At 67.5% G+C, this 17,173-nt stretch overlaps 1 protein-coding gene across 1 annotated transcript; it reads left to right on the forward strand.

Moving 5' to 3' along the window:
• The first annotated feature begins 3,263 nt into the window (after positions 1–3,263).
• FGFRL1 (fibroblast growth factor receptor like 1) lies at positions 3,264–16,681 on the forward strand. Its single transcript, XM_082837968.1, has 7 exons — positions 3,264–3,538; positions 4,102–4,193; positions 13,001–13,273; positions 14,431–14,511; positions 14,618–14,902; positions 14,992–15,345; positions 15,440–16,681. Exons 2-7 carry the CDS (start codon positions 4,118–4,120, stop codon positions 15,880–15,882), a joined length of 1,512 nt encoding a protein of 503 aa, XP_082694094.1. The 5' UTR covers positions 3,264–3,538; positions 4,102–4,117; the 3' UTR covers positions 15,883–16,681.
• The last annotated feature ends 492 nt before the right edge of the window (positions 16,682–17,173 follow it).

The raw sequence follows: 17,173 nt of genomic DNA on the forward strand, positions 1-17,173 counted from the left end.
GATTTTTGGTTGGATGTCAGACATTGTGTGTTCTACCTTGTTGGGTGCTGGCTAGTTTTGTATTCCTGTAAATATTCTTGCATTTGTTTCTGGGACACAGTTAAGTGACTTGGAAACTGTGTGATCCTTTAGGTCTTGTTTTTAAGCTTTGCTGGGCAGGACCAGAAATGCATTTAGTTTAGAGTTGATTTTTCCCTTCTACTGAGGCAAGCCCCTTCTTTCTACTCTGACACCGCTTGAATTACTAGGTTCTCAGCTCTAGCTGTTGAATGCAGGCACTGTGTTCCTACCCTGTGGACTCCCATCCTTCTCGGTGGTTTTTCCCCAGCCTTGGACGGTTCCTGTTCACTTCTGGACTGATCTGTACTCCGCTGAAGGCTCGAGGGTGACCCTCTGCGGGCCTCTGGGGCTACCTGTCTGCACAGCTCTCTCCAGGACTTTGCCCTGTGAACCCCAGCCGTCTTGCCCTCCGGGGACTCCCCCTCCCTCTGGGCTCTGCCTGGGTCCCCACTGCCGGCACTGCGCCCTGGAAACTGCAGGGGGGAGCAGGGACTATTTGTCTCCCTTCATTTGTTTGCCATCTCGCAAGGATCGCTGTCTCCTGTTGCGTGAAAAAAAAAAAAAAAGCTGCTGCTTTTCACATGTATTTATCTCTGAATTTTTTAATTTTTTAACATGCGGAGAGCATGTAAATTTGGTCTCTGTCATTTCATCTGGAGCAGAAGCAGAAGCCTGTATGTCAGGGGCTTCAATTCCCTGGCAAGCACTTTCCATCATTAGAGGCGTTTCTCTCAGTCCCTACACCTGCTACTAAGATGCCTCCTCTTTCAGGGCTGCGGACACGCCCTCCTTGCCCACCCTCACCCGTCCCGGTATCGCACAGAGCCAGGGCTCAGCTTCTCGTGGTTGACGGACGATTGTATGAAGAGCAGATAAATACTTCTTGGGGCTCGCTGTGTCCGGCAGGTGGGAGACAGAAACTCTTGCAATCCCCAGGATAATTCCATGGGGTCTGATTGCAGACGGGAGGATTGAGACCGGGAGGTTAAAAGGACAGTGTTTGAACAGGTTGCGTATTCCGGGCCCATTGTCATGAAGGGGAAGTGGGAGCCCGCTGGTGGGAGGGTTTCGTGGAGGAGGCGGCTTTGGAGATGCGCTCAGGCTGGCCTGGCGCCGCCGTGGGGAGCACCGCGTCCTGCACGGAGAGGCGGCCGCGGGTCCCAGGGAGGGAGGGAGGGAGGGAGGGCGGGAGGGGAGCCGGGCGGCCTCGGGGGCCGCCACGCTCCGAGCCTCCGCCAGGGGGCAGCGCGTCCCCGCTCAGGGAGGTGAGCCCCGCCCGGGACGCGCCCCTTCCCACGCGCACACCAGGCCACGGCCCCTCGCCCGCCACCAGGGATTGCCGCCCCCACCTGGCGCTGCTAACCTGGCGGACACCCCTCCCCACGGCCCACCTCATCCCGCACACCGGCGCAGGGCCGCCTCGCCCTCGGCCCGCTTCCTGTTTCCGACCCCCACCCCGCTTCAGAGCCACCTTTCACACAGCTGCTCCTGGCAGCCTCCCACCTGCCGCAGCTCTTCACGCCCCGGTGGCGTCTCCTCATAACCCTGCCCGCGCAGCCCGCCACTAGCCCCGGACCTCTTCCTCCACATGCCCATTTTGTCCCAGAGCACCTGGCTGTGACCCCAGCGCCGCTGGCACAGTCCTTAGGTGGGCACTGAACCCGCTCTCCTGGCTTCCTTCTCGCTGCGGGGCCTGACTCCAAGTGCAGGAGGGCTACTCGGGTCTGCCAACGTCTCGGCCTTCACCCTGCGTGCAGGCAAGATGGGGGGACGGGCCTGGCTCACCACCACCCTCCCACGAGGTGCCCACCCGGGCCCAGAGACAGGATTTGGGAACCGCCTTCTCACTGGCTTGGAAGAGGTGCGAAGCCGGTGTCTCACCGGGCCCCAAACCCTGATGGCTCACACCCTCACCCAGCTCTCCTCTGCCCTGGCGATTCGGACCTGCAAGGCCTCTCCAGTTCCAGTGTTCCCTGGAAGGCTTCCTGGGAGAGGGAACTCCTGAGAGGAGAGAGGCTGTTCCAGCCAGGGTTCCTGAGGGAGTAGCATGGGCAAAGGTCCAGAGGGGATGGAGGGAGGGCTGCAGGGGGTGGGGGTGGGGTGGGAGCTGGACAGGACCCAGGCATCCAGGGCCTCAAGGGTGGTGGGGTTTGTGTTGAGGGCACTGGGGAGCCAGAGACCTGTCAAGGCTGTGTTTTAAATGATGATTCTCCGTTCCAGAGATGTGACAGTGGAGGGGAAGCCAGAGGAGCCTGGCCCACTGATTCAGGCCAGAGAGGATGGGGGTTGCTCTGCAAGACCCTGATGGGTGGGACTAGGGGAGGCACGGGAGCCAGTGTGTGCACGTTGCTGAACAGGAAAGGGAAGGGCAGCGGGGCAGTGTGGAGAAAGGTCCACAGGAGAGCTGGATTCTGCAGCGTGCGGTTCCAGTCCTGGGCATGCCAAGTGCCGCCTGGGAAATCTTGGGTAAATTACCTGACCTCTCTGTGCCTGCGTTTCTTCATCTGCACAGGACCTCAGTACCCCACATCACCTGCGACTTGGCCCACCCTGGAGTCTCTTGGGGCCATAGCGGGGTCTTGGATCTCCCCTCCGCTCCCACGACAACCGGGGGCTCAGACCTCGGAGCCCTGACGGCCCAGCTGGGGCTCCATCAGGGCCAGCTCTGGAGGTGCGCGGGGTGTTGGTGGCCTGAAGTTGTGTGCTCCAACACGGGCGCCAACGGGTGCAGCTGTGAGGTGGACGCCGCGGGACCTGGAGGTGCGCAAAGCTGGGCTGGGCCTGGGCGGGGCTAGGCGGATGGCCGTGAGGGGGCGCGGTGTGTTGGACCTGGCTGGGGAGGGTGGGAACAGGCTGGGGGCGGGGCTAGGGGCGGGCCGTGCGGGGGCGTGGCTGGGCCAGGGGCCGGCCGGGGCGGGGCGGGGCGGGGGCGGGGCCGCGCCCCGGGGAGCCGACCCGCCCGCGGGCCGCCCGCACCGCGAGGGTTAAGGCGGGGAGCCAGGCGGGCGGGGAGGGCGCGCACGCCGATTGGCGAAAAGTTCGGGCGCGGGGCGGGGTGAGGGGCGGGGAGATGGGCGGGACAAGGGGGCGGGACGCGGCGGCCTCGGCGTGCCGATTGGCAGGAAGTTGTGTCGGGGCGGGGCGCGCGGCGGGCTCGGCGCTCGCTCCGGGAGAGTTGACAAAGCCCCGCAGGGAAGGACGCCTCGCGGCGCGGCGCCCCGGGCCCCTCGCCCCGCCGCCCCGGGACCCCGGCCCCGGCCCCCGGAGCGACCCCGACGCCCGCCCCGCCCCCAGGCCCCAGCCCCCGGCCCCCGCCCCGGCCCCGACCCGAGCCGCCCGCGCCCAGGTAGCGCCGCCCCGTCCCGAGGCCGGGCCCGGGGGCTCGGGGCGGCGGGGTGCGGCGCCCGGGGCGGCGATGACCGCGCAGCGCGCCCCGCGGGCCCGGCCCTGAGCCCCGCCGCCCGCGAGCACCGCCGAGGTGAGCCCCTCCGCGCGCCCGCGATCCCCGGGGCAGACTGGGCGGGCCGACTCGGGAGGGCCGGGGGCCGGGGGCGGGGGCGGGGGCCCGGGCTGAGAGCGTCCGGGTTCCCGCTCTGCGGTGGGGAGCCGCCGGCACCGGCACGCGCCGCCGCCGCTCCCGCCTGGCCCGAGGTCCTGCCAGTGCCCCGCCCCCGCCCCTGTACCCCACGTGGGCCCCCCCCAACGCAAATTTGTCCGCTAATGGCGCAGGCGATTATCTGCGGGGCCGCCGGTGTTGTGTGTCCCGCGGGCAGGGCCCGAGTTACAAGAGCCAGGAATCCAGACGGTGTTTGGAGGGGGGGCGGGGGAGGTCGGTAATTAGTGTAAACCCTTTGTCTGCCTTTGATAACCACGGTTCCCCCGCCGCCGCTTCCTCCGCCCGGAGCGCGGCAGGGAAGGCGGGGCGGCCCGCACCCCGGTCCCCGCGACCCAGGGCTGGGGTGCGGGCGGCTCCGGGGCCCAAGGCGGGGGGCGGGGCGACCCCCACCCCCACGCAGTGACCGGCCTCCGAATACACCCCAGGTCCGCACTGGCCGAGATGACGCCGAGCCCCGCGTTGGTGCTGCCGCTGCTGCTGCTCCTGGGGGCCCTCCCGCCGGCCACCGCCGCCCGAGGTGAGTGCTGGCGCCCAGCCCGGCGCCCCGGCCTCCGCCAGCGCCGCCCCTTTCCCTCCGGCCCTGAACCCTGCCACAGTGCCCGCCTGGCGCGCGTGCCTGCGCCCCGCCCCTGCTGGCCCGGCTCTGCCCGCCCTTCACCCGCGGGGAGCCCCAGTGCACCCATGGGACACTGCAGCTCACCCGCGGCCCCCCCTCACTCACGTGGCTCCCCAGCTACCTGTGGGGCACCCCTCACCTATGGGGCATCCCCATCTCATCCATGAGGTCCCTCCAGCTCTCCCACAGGGTTACCCCTCACTCTCAGGGCACCCCCAGCTCATCCGTGGGGCCCCACGCTTGCTGGCCGAGTGGGCTCTGGCCCCAGTTCCCCTCAGGACATACGCACACATCCACACACACATCCCTGCAGTTGCGGGCAGCTGCTCACGGCAGATTCATGAGTGATGGGCTGTTTGGCCACATTGGACCCAATTAGGCCCCTGGGAACCTGTAGAGATCCCCCTGGTGGCCAGGGTTGGGTGTGGGGACAGTGGGGACATTCTTGGCCTCTGGGACTAATGACCCAGCCCTGTGCCCTAGGCCTGCCTATCTCTGGGAAGGTACAGGGTGGGGGCTGGGAGACTGAGTGCCCAGTGCACGGGGTCACTGCATGGTGGAGGGTCGGGGCCTGTCTTAATGCAGACCCTGAGACCACCTACTTCCAGCTACACACTACGTCTCTCGGTGTGCACCACACCAGGGTCTGGACGTGGGCTCACACACCTGCTGTGCAAGTGGGCAGGCCCAGATGCCTCCGGAGGGACCCCTGCCCCCGCAACCAGCCCCAGCAAGGGGCGTCCTTGGCTGACGGGTGATGCGTGCCCGCAGACTCCCACCGCCATGCTCAGTGCTGGCCTCCCTCAGCTAGGCGGGACCTGCGGCCAGGCCAGCCCTTTGGGTGTGTTGACCACTCAGGATCGTCCTTGCCCTGTCTACCAGTCCTCTGAGGCTTCGCACCCCTCCCCCCGCGCCGCTGCTGCCCAGCGGGCGCACTGAGACCAACCCGGCCTTATATGGCCACGTTCGGGTGTGGGGTGGCGGGCGGCGGCCCAGGTGGGCCTCATGCCACAGTACCCACCCCACCCCCGCGGCCCCGCCTGCCCCGCCGGGGACTGGCTGGCTCGCTTGAGGGTGGGGGCTGCCCAGGCGTGGCTGGGACGGGCAGTGTCCAGGGTACTGCGGACACTCAGGTCATGCCCGGCAAGGCCCCCCTCCGCCAGTGGCCAGCGGCCTGGACTCTGATTGCTCTTTTATCTACTTGCACTGCCCTATCCACGCACCTGCCTGTCCTCCGGCCACTTGGCCAGGGAGGCTCTGGAGGCCACTGGCCTGGCCTGGTCGTTGGCTGGAGCCGGAGGTGGAGTGGCGGGTGGCAGCGGGCCGTGGATGGCAGTGGGCGGTAGGGCCTGCCTCGGAGCCGAGGGGTCCCAGAGGGACCACACCCTGCTCTGTGCCCGTTGGCTGAGGCCTTGGGCTGCATGGTGAGGGCCCTGGCGGCAGTAGAGGGGTGGGAGCCCCTTTCCAAGGGCAAGGGCCTCTGTGGTTTTGGGGGTGCGGGGTCAGTGCTCTTCCTGAATTGTGCTGGCTTCTCCGCCAGGCCTGGACTGGAGGGCAGAGTCGTTGCAGGCCCTTCCCACTTGGCGAGTGAAGAGGCTGAGCGTGGACCTTCTTTAGGCTGACAAACCAGCGCAGACAGAGTTTGGGTGGTTTTTTGAAAGCCGTTTTCCCCGTGGTGTCACAATTTCTGGAATCGGTACATTTCTAGACTCCAATCATATTTTTAAAGTTCCCCTTTTCCCAAAGTTTCACAATCTTGGTGGGTTTGTCTTAAACTGTTTGTTTTTTTTCTTTTTTCAAATTTGAAAAAAGAGGTTGGCTTTCTCCATTTCCATTTTATTTCTCACAGTGGGAGCTCTGAAAGGTTCCGAATGAAATGCCTTTTACAAATTACTTTGGAAGAAGTCATTTCAGGGTTTTCTGAGAGGTGCCGCGTGTGAACTCCTCTGAGGATGGCGGTGCAGTGGACGGTCTCTGAGCAGCCAGCCCCGGAGGCCCCGCCCTGTCCCCTGGACCTGGCCGGTGTGCCGGGTGCCCTATCTCCCGCGGGATGGAGAGGACTTGGAGCTGCCCTGCCTTGGGGCTGTGGCGCGAAGGGTCTGCTGGGGTGTGTGAGTCGTTGGCGAAGCATGTGGCCGTCAGGGCGGCTGTGGCGTGTGCATGTGCGTTGTCTGACCTCGGCCTCTGGCCAGGCTGCAGGGGGCCTTCTCCTCCCCTCTAGGTCCCTGCAGGCCGTGCTGGCCAGTGTGCGGCCAGGGCTGAGGTGGACTTGTGGGAGCCCGGCCCAGGCTCTGCGAGCTGGGGATGTGGGCCAGCGGCCCCATTTACGTCTTGTCTTGGGCCCCACTCCTGGAAGGGAGAATAAATCACTGCCTCCTCTGGGGGGAGGAGGGAGCCGAACAAAGTGGCCTTTGGCTGGGCCAGGCTGAGCTTGGGCTGCCCGCAGCCTCTGTCTCCATTGTGGGGGGATCAGTGGGCCCCCGGCTCCCGCCCGGCTCCGCGGCCCTAACGTGGTACATGTTGGTTTTCCCCGGCAGCAGCCTCAGCCTCCGATCACCTGGGCGGCTCGGGCTCGCTGACGTGCCGGGTGGACGGGCTGTGGCCGCCTCCCCGCTGTGTGGCCGTCCACGCTGGCCTCCTTTGCCCCACGCTGTGCCTCGCCTGGTGACTGCAGCCCTGGTGCGTCCAGGTGGCAGCCTCCGTCGGCGGGGCAGCGTGTGCAAGGAAAGCGTGTCCGCGCCCATGCCACCGTCCCCAGACCTCAGCGGCGCTGCAGCCAGTGTGGCCCCACCTACCTTGCCCATCACCCGCTCTTCCTAGTGGTGGCCACCAGGCGCTCCTGGTCAGTCCCAGCCTCGCTCCTCTCGGGGCCCAGGAGAGCAGGGGCCACCTGGGCTACCTCAGGTGGGGTCGCAGCCCGGGGTCCACTGGAGGGAGGTGGAACGCAGAGGCGTGGGCGTCACCCCGGGACTTGGAAGGAGAGGTGGGTGCTGGTCAGGGTAGGTAAGGACAGGCCTCCAGCTGGGGGGATGTCGTGGGCAGAGGTGAGCAGCTCACCGGGGCCAGAGTGGACATCCAGTGGACGCGGGCGCCTTGGTGTAGTGGGGTAGGGGCCTTGAGTGGGGAAGGGCTGGGCCGAGAGGCTGGTCAGCTGAGGGGGTGTCCTGGGGGCTTTTCCACCAGGACATTGTGGCCAGCCTTCCTGGCTCCAGCGAGGAGTCCCGGGGCCTCCATCCACACCCTGTGCCCCAACTGAGTGGCTGGGGGCGGGGCCTGGAGGCAGGCAGGGGGTGGGTAGGTGCCTACCCCACCATCCAGCGCAGACGGCCGCCTTGAGGAGAACTGGCCCAGGGTGGGGTTTCTAGGAGCTGTCCCTGAGGCACTGCAGGAGTTGCTCCAGCCTAAGGGCTGCTGAAATCCAGGGTTTCCCATCTTGGCAGGAAACACAATTGCTTTTCTTCCTGCCGGGGAGTTTATTTCATGAGAGATTTACACAAGCTGTGCGCTGTTGAGTGGCTGAAGAGTGAATAACGGGACCTGGGGCAGCAGGCGGGGCGGAGGGACCCCCTCTGGCTCCCATGATCCTGAGCCCTGGAGGAGCCGGGGCCTGCGGAGCGCGCTCTCCTGGTCCAGGGCCACTGCCAGTGGCTTCGGGGCTGCCCTCTGCACTCGTGCAGCAGCCTGTCCGGGTTCCGGCGGGGACTGGGGCTGACTCTGGAGCTCAGCCCGACACAGCATGTGCGCCTTGAGGGCTAGGTGGCCTGCCCCGTGGCCTCTGGGGGCCTGGGGGCGCCTAGTCTGGGCCGGCCTGCTCAGGCCCCATGGCCTCAGTCCTGGCCTCAAGAAGCCCGCCGTGGGCGTGGGCTGTCGTGGAGCAGGTATGGGTGGGACGCAGGGGCTCTGGCCTGGGGTCGCGCAGGCCAGGCTGCTGGGTGCGTTGGGTCTTCTGCTGCCGTAGCCATCGCCCTCACCCTCGAGGTTCTGCTTAAACGCCCAGGGGCTCCAGGCTCAGGAAAATGTCCTCGTCTCCCCTCTGAGGTGACTCTGGTACCTGGATCGGGGCCCCCTGGGGCGGGGCCCCTGGGGTGGTCTGGGCCCCGCGGCGCGTTACCCTGTGCTCTGGGTCCGGTGCCGGCAGGTGTGGGAGGCCTCGCTGGACAAGGGCCTTCTCGGTCCTTTGGCAGCTGGGGGAGGGTCTGGGTCAAGTGACGTTGGTGAGGTGGGGGTGGATGGCGGGGTGGGCAGGGTCGGGGTGAGACAGCGTTGAGTCTGGTGGGCCTAGTGAGATCTGGACACCCGACGGGGCTGCCCGGTGTCCAGCTGAGGGAGGCCCGGCGGTGGGTCTGGGTGCTTTCTGGTCACTGTCCCGTAGGCAGCTCACATGGGTCCCCCCCAGGGAAGTGGCCCTGTCAGGGTGATGCTCTGGGCCTCACTTGTCGGTCCTGGGGGTGGTGAGGGTTAGGCGGAGGAGCCCTGAAGCTGGGGGGCCACTGGAGGTCCATCTGGGGGCCTCCAGAGAAGAGGACAGACCTGGAGGCCCCCGGTCTGCCAGCCCCCTGGTGCGCGGCTGGGCAGCCGGTGGAGGGGACGCTCCCGGCGGCTTGCTCGGTGGGTCAGGCCGTCCCTTTGCCACGCCCAGCATGGCCTGGTTTCTGGGGCAACCACCTGTCCTGCGGGTCCTACCAGTTCCACCACAGATCCCGTGGGTCCAGCCCCCGGGGCCGCCCTGGGCCGGCTGTTGACCGGGAGCCTGTATGCGAGTGTGGGTGTGCACGTGTGCCGAGCCTGCCCCCCTCGTGGCAGCCCTGGGGTGGGCCTCACCTGTGCCCCCGCCCTGGGGTGTTCCTGTCCTTCCGCCCCAGGCCTCGCCTTCTTGGGGAGGGTGCTGGCCCTGCGGCCTTCCCAGCTCACCCTGCTGCACCCGGTCCCCACTGTGGGCGCCCGCTCCCCCCAGAGAGTGCCTACTTGCCCTGTCTGGCGTCAGGTACCCAGGCAGCCCGGGTGGACCTGCCCCCTTCCGGCCCCGCAGCCAGGGCCCAGCGCCCCTCCCCACGCCTCTCACTTAGCTTGTCCTGCACAGCAGGACGGTGGCTCCTGGCTGGCCGCCCTCACCCCACGGCCAGGCCCATGCTGGCTAGCCCGATGCTCCCCCCACCCCCCCGCCCCCTGCCGGAGAATTCCTTCCAGGCTGGAAATTTCTGGGGCTTTGCAGGGCTTGTGGGGGACAGAGCTGCCCTGACGAGCCGGCCGGTGCTGCATGCACCCTCAACCTCAGCTGTGTTTGCGGCTTCACGGGGTGCCTCTGTGGCCCCTGCTGGTCTCTGCGACATGGGCCCTGGGAGAGGGGCGACGTCTGGCCCGGCCCCTCTTGAAGGGAGCTTGGGGTTGGCAAGCCAGGGCCCACAGAACACCCCGGGCGGTGGGGAGGGGTGCAGCCCGACACTTGGGAACCCTCTCACCCCTGCCACGGCATGAACAGAGGGGCAGCATGGGTCCAGATGGAGTGCCCCTGGGGGCGGGGAGGGAGGAGGGGGTGTCGGGAAGGTGCGCCAGGCTGCGCGGAGGCCGCGGGGCGGTGAGGTGTGGGGTGCTGAGCTTCGGGGCGGCCCCGAGGGCCTGTGAAGACGGCTTGGGGGTACGGGGGGGGGTGGGCATGGGGTGGGCCACAGCTGGGGGTCCCTTCTCTGTTCCTGCCAGCACCTTTGCCTCCCTGGGCCCCGGGGCAGGAGGGCTATCAGCTGGGGTTGCAGCCGGGTCTTGTTATACTAAACGGGGGAAAGCGGTGCTTCTGGCCAGGCAGGGGGAGGGGCTGTGGGCCTGGGCGTCCAGAGCGCTCAGAGGTGGGGTGTGTGTGGCAGGGAGTCTGCGCCCACTGTTGGGGTGTGCACCTGGGGGTCGGTGTGACAGGGTCTGTGTGTGACAGCAGCTCTGGATGGCGGCTGGGAATCCAAGCTGGGTTTGTGGGGTGCCCGGAGCGGCTGCCCCCCATCCCCCCCAGTACCCCCATTCCTGACCATGTTTTCACAGCTGAGGGTGGAGGAGGATGGAGGAGAGGAAGGGGCGACACCTTCCCTGCCCGTTACCTTGACGTTCAGCCCCCCTCTTGGGGTGAGACCCGGCCCCAGCCTGCCTTTGCCCCGTGTCTGCCATGCCTGCGCCGTGTACATCCTGCCTGTGCCCGCAGCCTCCTAGGGCCGTGACTGCGGGTGGGTGCAGGGTTGGGGCTTCCTGGAGGAGGCGCTCACGGGGAAGGCACTAAGGCTGCGTCGGCTGCCCCCACCCACACGCCCTCCAGGGGCCTGCGGGTCTCCAGCTCAGGCCTCAGTTTCCCTGTGGCTGAGGGGCGGGAGGCCTTGTCCAGGTGGAACAGCAGGGCTTGTGTTTCCCAGGCTAAATATAGAGCTGCAGCAGCCGTGCTGGCGGCCAGAATTCCCAGGAATCTGGGGGGCCAGGCCTCCCGCTGGTGAGCCTGCTGGGGGGTCTCTCGCAGAAGCTGGGGTGGGGGGCAGGGTCCCCCGGAGCCCAGGTGGGGGTGGGGAGGGGTGAGGCTGGCCACAGAGGGGAGGAGGGCTGTTTGCTTTAGGACAAGGCTGGCTCCAGCCGGGGCCTCTGGACGGGCGCTGCCTCGTCCCCCTCACTGCTCACAGGCCGGCCCACGGGGCCACACTTCCGGCCCATCTGGCGGTCACTTGGCCCTGTCCCTCCACTCCGCAGGACCGAGGGTGGCGTCCCTGCCACCCAGTAGGTGCCCCCCAACATGGTCTCCTCTGGCGGGTGGGGAGAGGGAGGGGCCGCACTGTCAGGCGGGCGCGTTCTCTGCCACTGAAGCGGGCTCCTTCGGGGGTCGGGGGTGTTGAACCAGCCGCCAGCGGTGCCCCCACGATGCCGCTGGGACAGGCGGAGCCCCAGCAGGGAGCGATGCTGTTCCTCGCGCGGGCACCGCCCTCCCCGCGTGCTGTCCGGGCCACCGCGTGTGTCCGTGTGGCCGTGTGTGGGTCCGTGTGCCTGTGCTTGTGTGTGCTGCTTGCACCCAGGTGGCAGCCCGGGAAGGGCTGGGGGTGCCCTTTTGTCCTGCAGCCTGGGAGGCCCCTGGGCGTGGTGGGATTTCAGGCAGTGACAGGTGGTGGACAGGGTCTGCCTGGGAATGAGGCCCGGACCCTGGGCGGCCTGGGGGGCCTCAGAAGGTCCACTTGCCTGGGGGCCCTGAAGCCTCTCCCACTGCGAGCTGGGTAGGTGCCTGGGGGGCCCTGGAGACAAGTGAGTGATTAGGGAGAGGCGGGTATCAGGGGAAGCCAGAGGGCTGGCTGGCTGGCTGGTACCTCTGGCATGGCCCACTGTCCAGGGGCTGCGTGGAGGGGGTGGGGCCACCCGAATGGGGCAGGATGTGGAGGGGGGAGGCTGTAGAGGGAAGGTGCCTAGTGTCTCTGTGTCCCTCACACCCCAGTCCCCTGGGACCCCCTCCCCACCTGGGGCCCCAGAGAAGCTGAGCCCTGGGCTGTCAGCTCCCTGCATCCCAACGGGGATGGCCCCCTACCCTCCGTCCGCACCCCAGGCGGAGGCGATGGGGGCCCGTGCTCTGTGAGGGTCCCTGGGCGCTAGTCTCTGGGGGACCCGCAGGAGCACTTTGGCTGTGAGGCGGCAACAGAATCAGCGGCGACTGCACGTTGAAGAAACACCAGCTGGTTATTAAAAACACATGCCGCTCTCAGGCCCAGGGCCCAGCGTCTCAGCGCAGCCACGCCCCCGGCACCTCCGTGCGGCCAGGGCTTGGGGCGTGGCCTTCACGGCCTGGAGTGGCTGCCGTGTGGGGTGGGTGCCCCTTCCAGTGGCTGGTGGGCGGAGTCCTGGGAGCCAGGCCCAGCCAAGCCCCTGGGAAGGGCAGCCGGGTGCCCGTGGCTGCCTCTCCTGGTCCGGGGGGGCCGTCCGTGACCATGTAAGAGCCCTCCACCCTCGCGGTCCTCCCGTGGTGTAGGGGCTGCACACCAGCCCCAGCTCAGGGCGTCAGGCACGGGGGCACGGCAGGAGGGGACTGAGGGTCCACCAGGAGATCGCTCCATAGCCTTCTGATGTCCGCAGCGTCCTTCCCAGCTGGCCCGTCTCTCGCGCCCTCTAGGCCTGTCATCCCCATTGTCCCTGGGTGGCCCCGGGCCGGTGGGGACGGGGATGGGTTTCTTCCCGCTGGTGAAGGGCACCACGGCCTCAGCCCGGGACGCAGGCTTCTCCCAGGGCAGATAGTGGTCACCCAGGGCTGGGAGGCCCAGCTGCTTGCCCTCTGACTCCAGGGCCTTGGTGACCTGGTGTGGCCTGGCTGGCAGCAGGGAGGCTCTTGTCCAGGCAGGCAGACCTGGTTTGGTGCCGCCCATGTACACACAGGCACAGACATGGGCCACCAGACGCAGGGATGCTCGCACGTGCACACACAAACAGATGGGGTGCCTGCAAGGAGGCGGTGGGGGCCGCCCTCGCTCGCCTGCGGACGTGCGTCCCGGGCGAGCCGCATCCCGGCTCCCGTGCGGGAGCGCAGTGGGCCCTGGGTGAACGCCGCCTCCTGTGGTCTGGGAGCTGGGTAGGCGTATCTGGGTGGAGTCCCGGGGTGGGGGCCCAGCAGGGACAGCCCTCGCCCGGCTCCCAGTGCCCACACTTGCCTTGGCCCCGACCGACCACCTGCTGGTCCCCTCCTCCCTGAGCGAGCCCTCTGACCCCCACAGGCCCCCCGAGGATGGCGGACAAGGTAGTCCCGCGGCAGGTGGCCCGGCTGGGCCGCACTGTGCGGCTGCAGTGCCCCGTGGAGGGCGACCCGCCGCCACTGACCATGTGGACCAAGGATGGCCGGACAATCCACGGCGGCTGGAGCCGCTTCCGCGTGCTGCCCCAGGGGCTGAAGGTGAAGGAGGTGGAACGGGAGGACGCCGGCGCCTACGTGTGCAAGGCCACCAACGGTTTTGGCAGCCTCAGCGTCAACTACACCCTCATCGTGATGGGTCAGTGCTGGCCGTGCCAGGGCGGGGCCTTGCTGTTCGCGCCTAGTCAGCTCGGGCAGGGAGGCAGACCCTCCCTCTGTGCCCACCCTCACCCTGCATGAGCTCAGCCCACTGCCCCCGGGACCAGATCTGCCCTGCTCCCCTCCCGGCCTCTGAGCCCAGGACACCACCCCCAGGCCGGGCCCCGCCCCCTCAGGCCTCACCTTGGGGTCCCCCTTCCTCCCGACCCCTTGTCCCCCAAAGTTCTGCTGACCTGGGGGCCAGGGCTGGCTGGGGGGCGGCAGGGGTGGGTATGGGGGCCCCAGGTGGTGGTCCCACTGAAGGGCAGCCTGGTGGGGCAGGCGGGCCGGCAGCCTTGGCGTCGGCCATGACTTTGAGGCTCAGGTTTCGGAGTTCAGAGGGGCCGCTGGGAAGGAAGGGCCTTCTGTTCTCCTCTGCCTCTGGGGCCCGGGCTTGGGGACTGGGCGGCGCCCCCAGGAACACGCCCTCCACTCACTGGTACCAGGCGCTGGCGCCTCGCCCTCCCCCCGGGCTCCCGGGCGGGTCCCTCGGGGCAGGTTCCCTGGCAGCACAAAGGAGGAGCCTGACCCACGCACCCCTCCACTGGGTTCCGGGGTGGGGTCCGAGCGCCTGGCCTTGGTCCTGGGCCCTGGAGGCGGCGGCTGTCACTGGGGGGGGGCATTCCTCAGCACGCCGCCCCCCACCCAGGCCCCACAGGCCTTCTCTGGGCTGTGGAATGGGAGTACTGTGGGTGTCCCCCCCAGCGTCCTTTCAAAGGGCAGGACGACCAGGCGGTATGCGAGCCATGTCAGCTCACCAAGCCCTCGGCCCCTTGATGTGGGCTAGGGTTACTGCAGCTGCCGGCTGGGCCTGGTCGCCACCTCCCCCCGGCCCTGCAGACCCCCCGGAGCCAGGGTGGGGGAGCCAGATCTCCGTCCCACCCACGCCTGTCGGGGTCACCTGCACCCAGGGAGTGCGCCGGGTGGGCGGCTCCGGCCCAGCTGTCTCTGGGATTCTGAGACGTGGGTGTGCACCCATGGCCTCCTGTTGGCGTTTCTAGAGCTTTCCCAGCTGGGCCTGAGGCTGGGGCGCGGGAGCCAGTCCTGGGGTCTTACAGGGGCTGCCGAGGCCCCTCTCATGCACCGTCCCCTCTGCAGACGACACCAGTCCAGGAAGGGAGAGCCCGGGGCACGACGGTTCTTCCGGGGGCCAGGAAGACCCAGCCAGCAAGCAGTGGGGTGAGCAGAGGGACAGACGCCGTCATCTTGGTGGGGGGCGGGGCTGTGCCTCCCCCCAGTGCCCGCTGACTTCTGTGCCCCGCCCCCTCCCCTGCGCCCCGCGCAGCCCGGCCCCGCTTCACGCAGCCCTCCAAGATGAGGCGCCGGGTGATTGCGCGGCCCGTGGGCAGCTCCGTGCGGCTCAAGTGCGTGGCCAGTGGGCACCCACGGCCCGACATCATGTGGATGAAGGATGACCAGGCCTTGACGCGCCCGGAGGCTGGTGAGCACAGGAAGAAGAAGTGGACCCTGAGCCTGAAGAACCTGCGCCCCGAGGACAGCGGCAAGTACACGTGCCGCGTGTCGAACCGCGCGGGCGCCATCAACGCCACCTACAAGGTGGACGTGATCCGTGAGTGCCGGGGCCGGGGGCGGGGCCGGGGGCGGGGCCGGGGGCGGGCTGGCGCCTGGGGCCTGTGCCCAACGCACGTCCCTGCGCAGAGCGGACGCGCTCCAAGCCTGTCCTCACGGGCACGCACCCCGTGAACACGACGGTGGACTTCGGAGGCACGACATCCTTCCAGTGCAAAGTGCGCAGCGACGTGAAGCCCGTGATCCAGTGGCTGAAGCGCGTGGAGTATGGCGCCGAGGGCCGCTACAACTCCACCATCGACGTGGGCGGCCAGAAGTTCGTGGTGCTGCCCACGGGTGACGTGTGGTCACGGCCCGACGGCTCCTACCTCAACAAGCTGCTCATCACTCGCGCGCGCCAGGACGACGCGGGCATGTACATCTGCCTGGGCGCCAACACCATGGGCTACAGCTTTCGCAGCGCCTTCCTGACCGTGCTGCCCGGTGCGTGGGCCCCGCCCTGCCCCGCCCCGCCCCACCCGGGCCACGCCCACACGTGACGCTCCCCTCCCCGCCCCCTCCTCGGTTTCTCCTGCAGACCCCAAGCCGCCAGGGCCGCCCGTGGCCCCCTCGTCCTCCACCACCAGCCTGCCGTGGCCAGTGGTCATCGGCATCCCAGCCGGCGCCGTGTTCATCCTGGGCACCGTGCTCCTGTGGCTCTGCCAGGCCAAGAAGAAGCCATGCGCCCCCGCGCCCGCCCCTCCGGTGCCTGCACATCGCCCGCCCGCGACGGCCCGCGACCGCGGCGGGGACAAGGACCTGCCGGCACCCCCCACCCTCGGTGCCGGCCCCGGTGTGGGGCTGTGTGAGGAACTCGGGCCCCCGGCGGCCCCCCAGCACCTGCTGGGCCCGGGCTCAGCCGCCGGCCCCAAGCTTTACCCCAAACTCTACACGGACACGCACACGCACACGCACTCACACACGCATTCGCACGTGGAGGGCAAGGTCCACCAGCATCAACACATCCACTACCAGTGCTAGGCTGCCTCGGGGTGGGCTTGCGGAGGCCCGGCCAGCCGCGCAGGCTTGGGGCGAGGCCACAGAGGAAGATGGACTGCGGGTGCGAGGCGCCCCACGTGAGACACACACACACCTGGACGCACACACATGCATGACATACCTCTGGACACACACACAGAATTACACACACACACACACACACACACTCAGACTAAGAAGCCTTTGGGAAGGTCTGTATTGTAACTCTGCAGTGCGCATGTAGCGATGGGCTAGCTCATGAAGGAATCCCTTGGCCCCGTGATAAGGATTTCATGGGGGCCATGGTCACCCCCCCACCCCGGCCTGGCAGGAGATCTGAGAGGCACCCTGGCTTTGCAAACCAAAAACTCCGACCCCTTCCCTACGCCTGCCCGCCTGTGTCCCTGCCCAGGCTATTTTTGCCACCACCTGTCCTGGGTGTCCAGGAGTCCACCAGTGCCCTGGGCAGGGGGGTCGGGCGGAGCAGCCCTAGGCTCCGTCCTGAGAGGCCGGAGCTGGCTGGGGGTGCCTCCCGTCCCACTGCCAGAGAGCAGGGGCCCTTGATATTTATATTTAAGAAATTAAGATAATAATATTAATAATGATGAAAGGAGGGCTGGGCTACAGAGACTTGGCCTCTCCTGAGGCCCAGGACCCACCTGGCCTTTTGGCCACACTGGATGTCCACCTCGGAGCCGGGCATCCATTGCCCCACTCCCCGTGGTGGCCCCAGGCCTCTGTAATTTTATATAGAGTTTGAGCTGAAGCTTCGTATATTTAATTTATTTTGTTAAACAAGAAAATGTGCATCCTTTCCTCTAAGCTGGTGTTTCTTTCTGTGTCTGCATCTGTGCGTGCCCGTGTGCCTGTTTATATCTTCCTGTGTCTGCATCTGTGCGTGCGCGTGTGCCTGTTTATAGGACGGATAAAGGAGCGCTCAGGAACCCCATCACCAGGCCTTAGGCTCGGGGGCCGAGGCCTGAGGGTCCCCAGGGCCCGCCATCAGCGCTCTGAGCTGGAGGACTCTTCCCCACTCACCTGCATGCGCCTCCTTGGCCAGCCAGAGTGCTGCACATCTGGCGCGGGGGGCCCCCCCCTCTCTGTGCTGGTGTGGTCCCCCAGCCCTCAGTGCAGGGCCTGTGTTTCTCCTGTCCCACATTCTGGGGTTCCCTGCGTGGCCTTGGTGGGGAGGTGGGCTAGGGCCAGTTGCCTGCAGGGCACCGTCCACCCTGGGTGTGCAACCGTGGCCTCGCTCTCCTCACCCAACCAGCAGGCAGGGGTTGGGTTTCCCCTG

Source organism: Leucopleurus acutus (assembly GCF_964270905.1).
Source record: "Leucopleurus acutus genome assembly, chromosome: 4".
In the NCBI taxonomy this organism is placed as follows: Eukaryota; Metazoa; Chordata; class Mammalia; order Artiodactyla; family Delphinidae; genus Leucopleurus; species Leucopleurus acutus.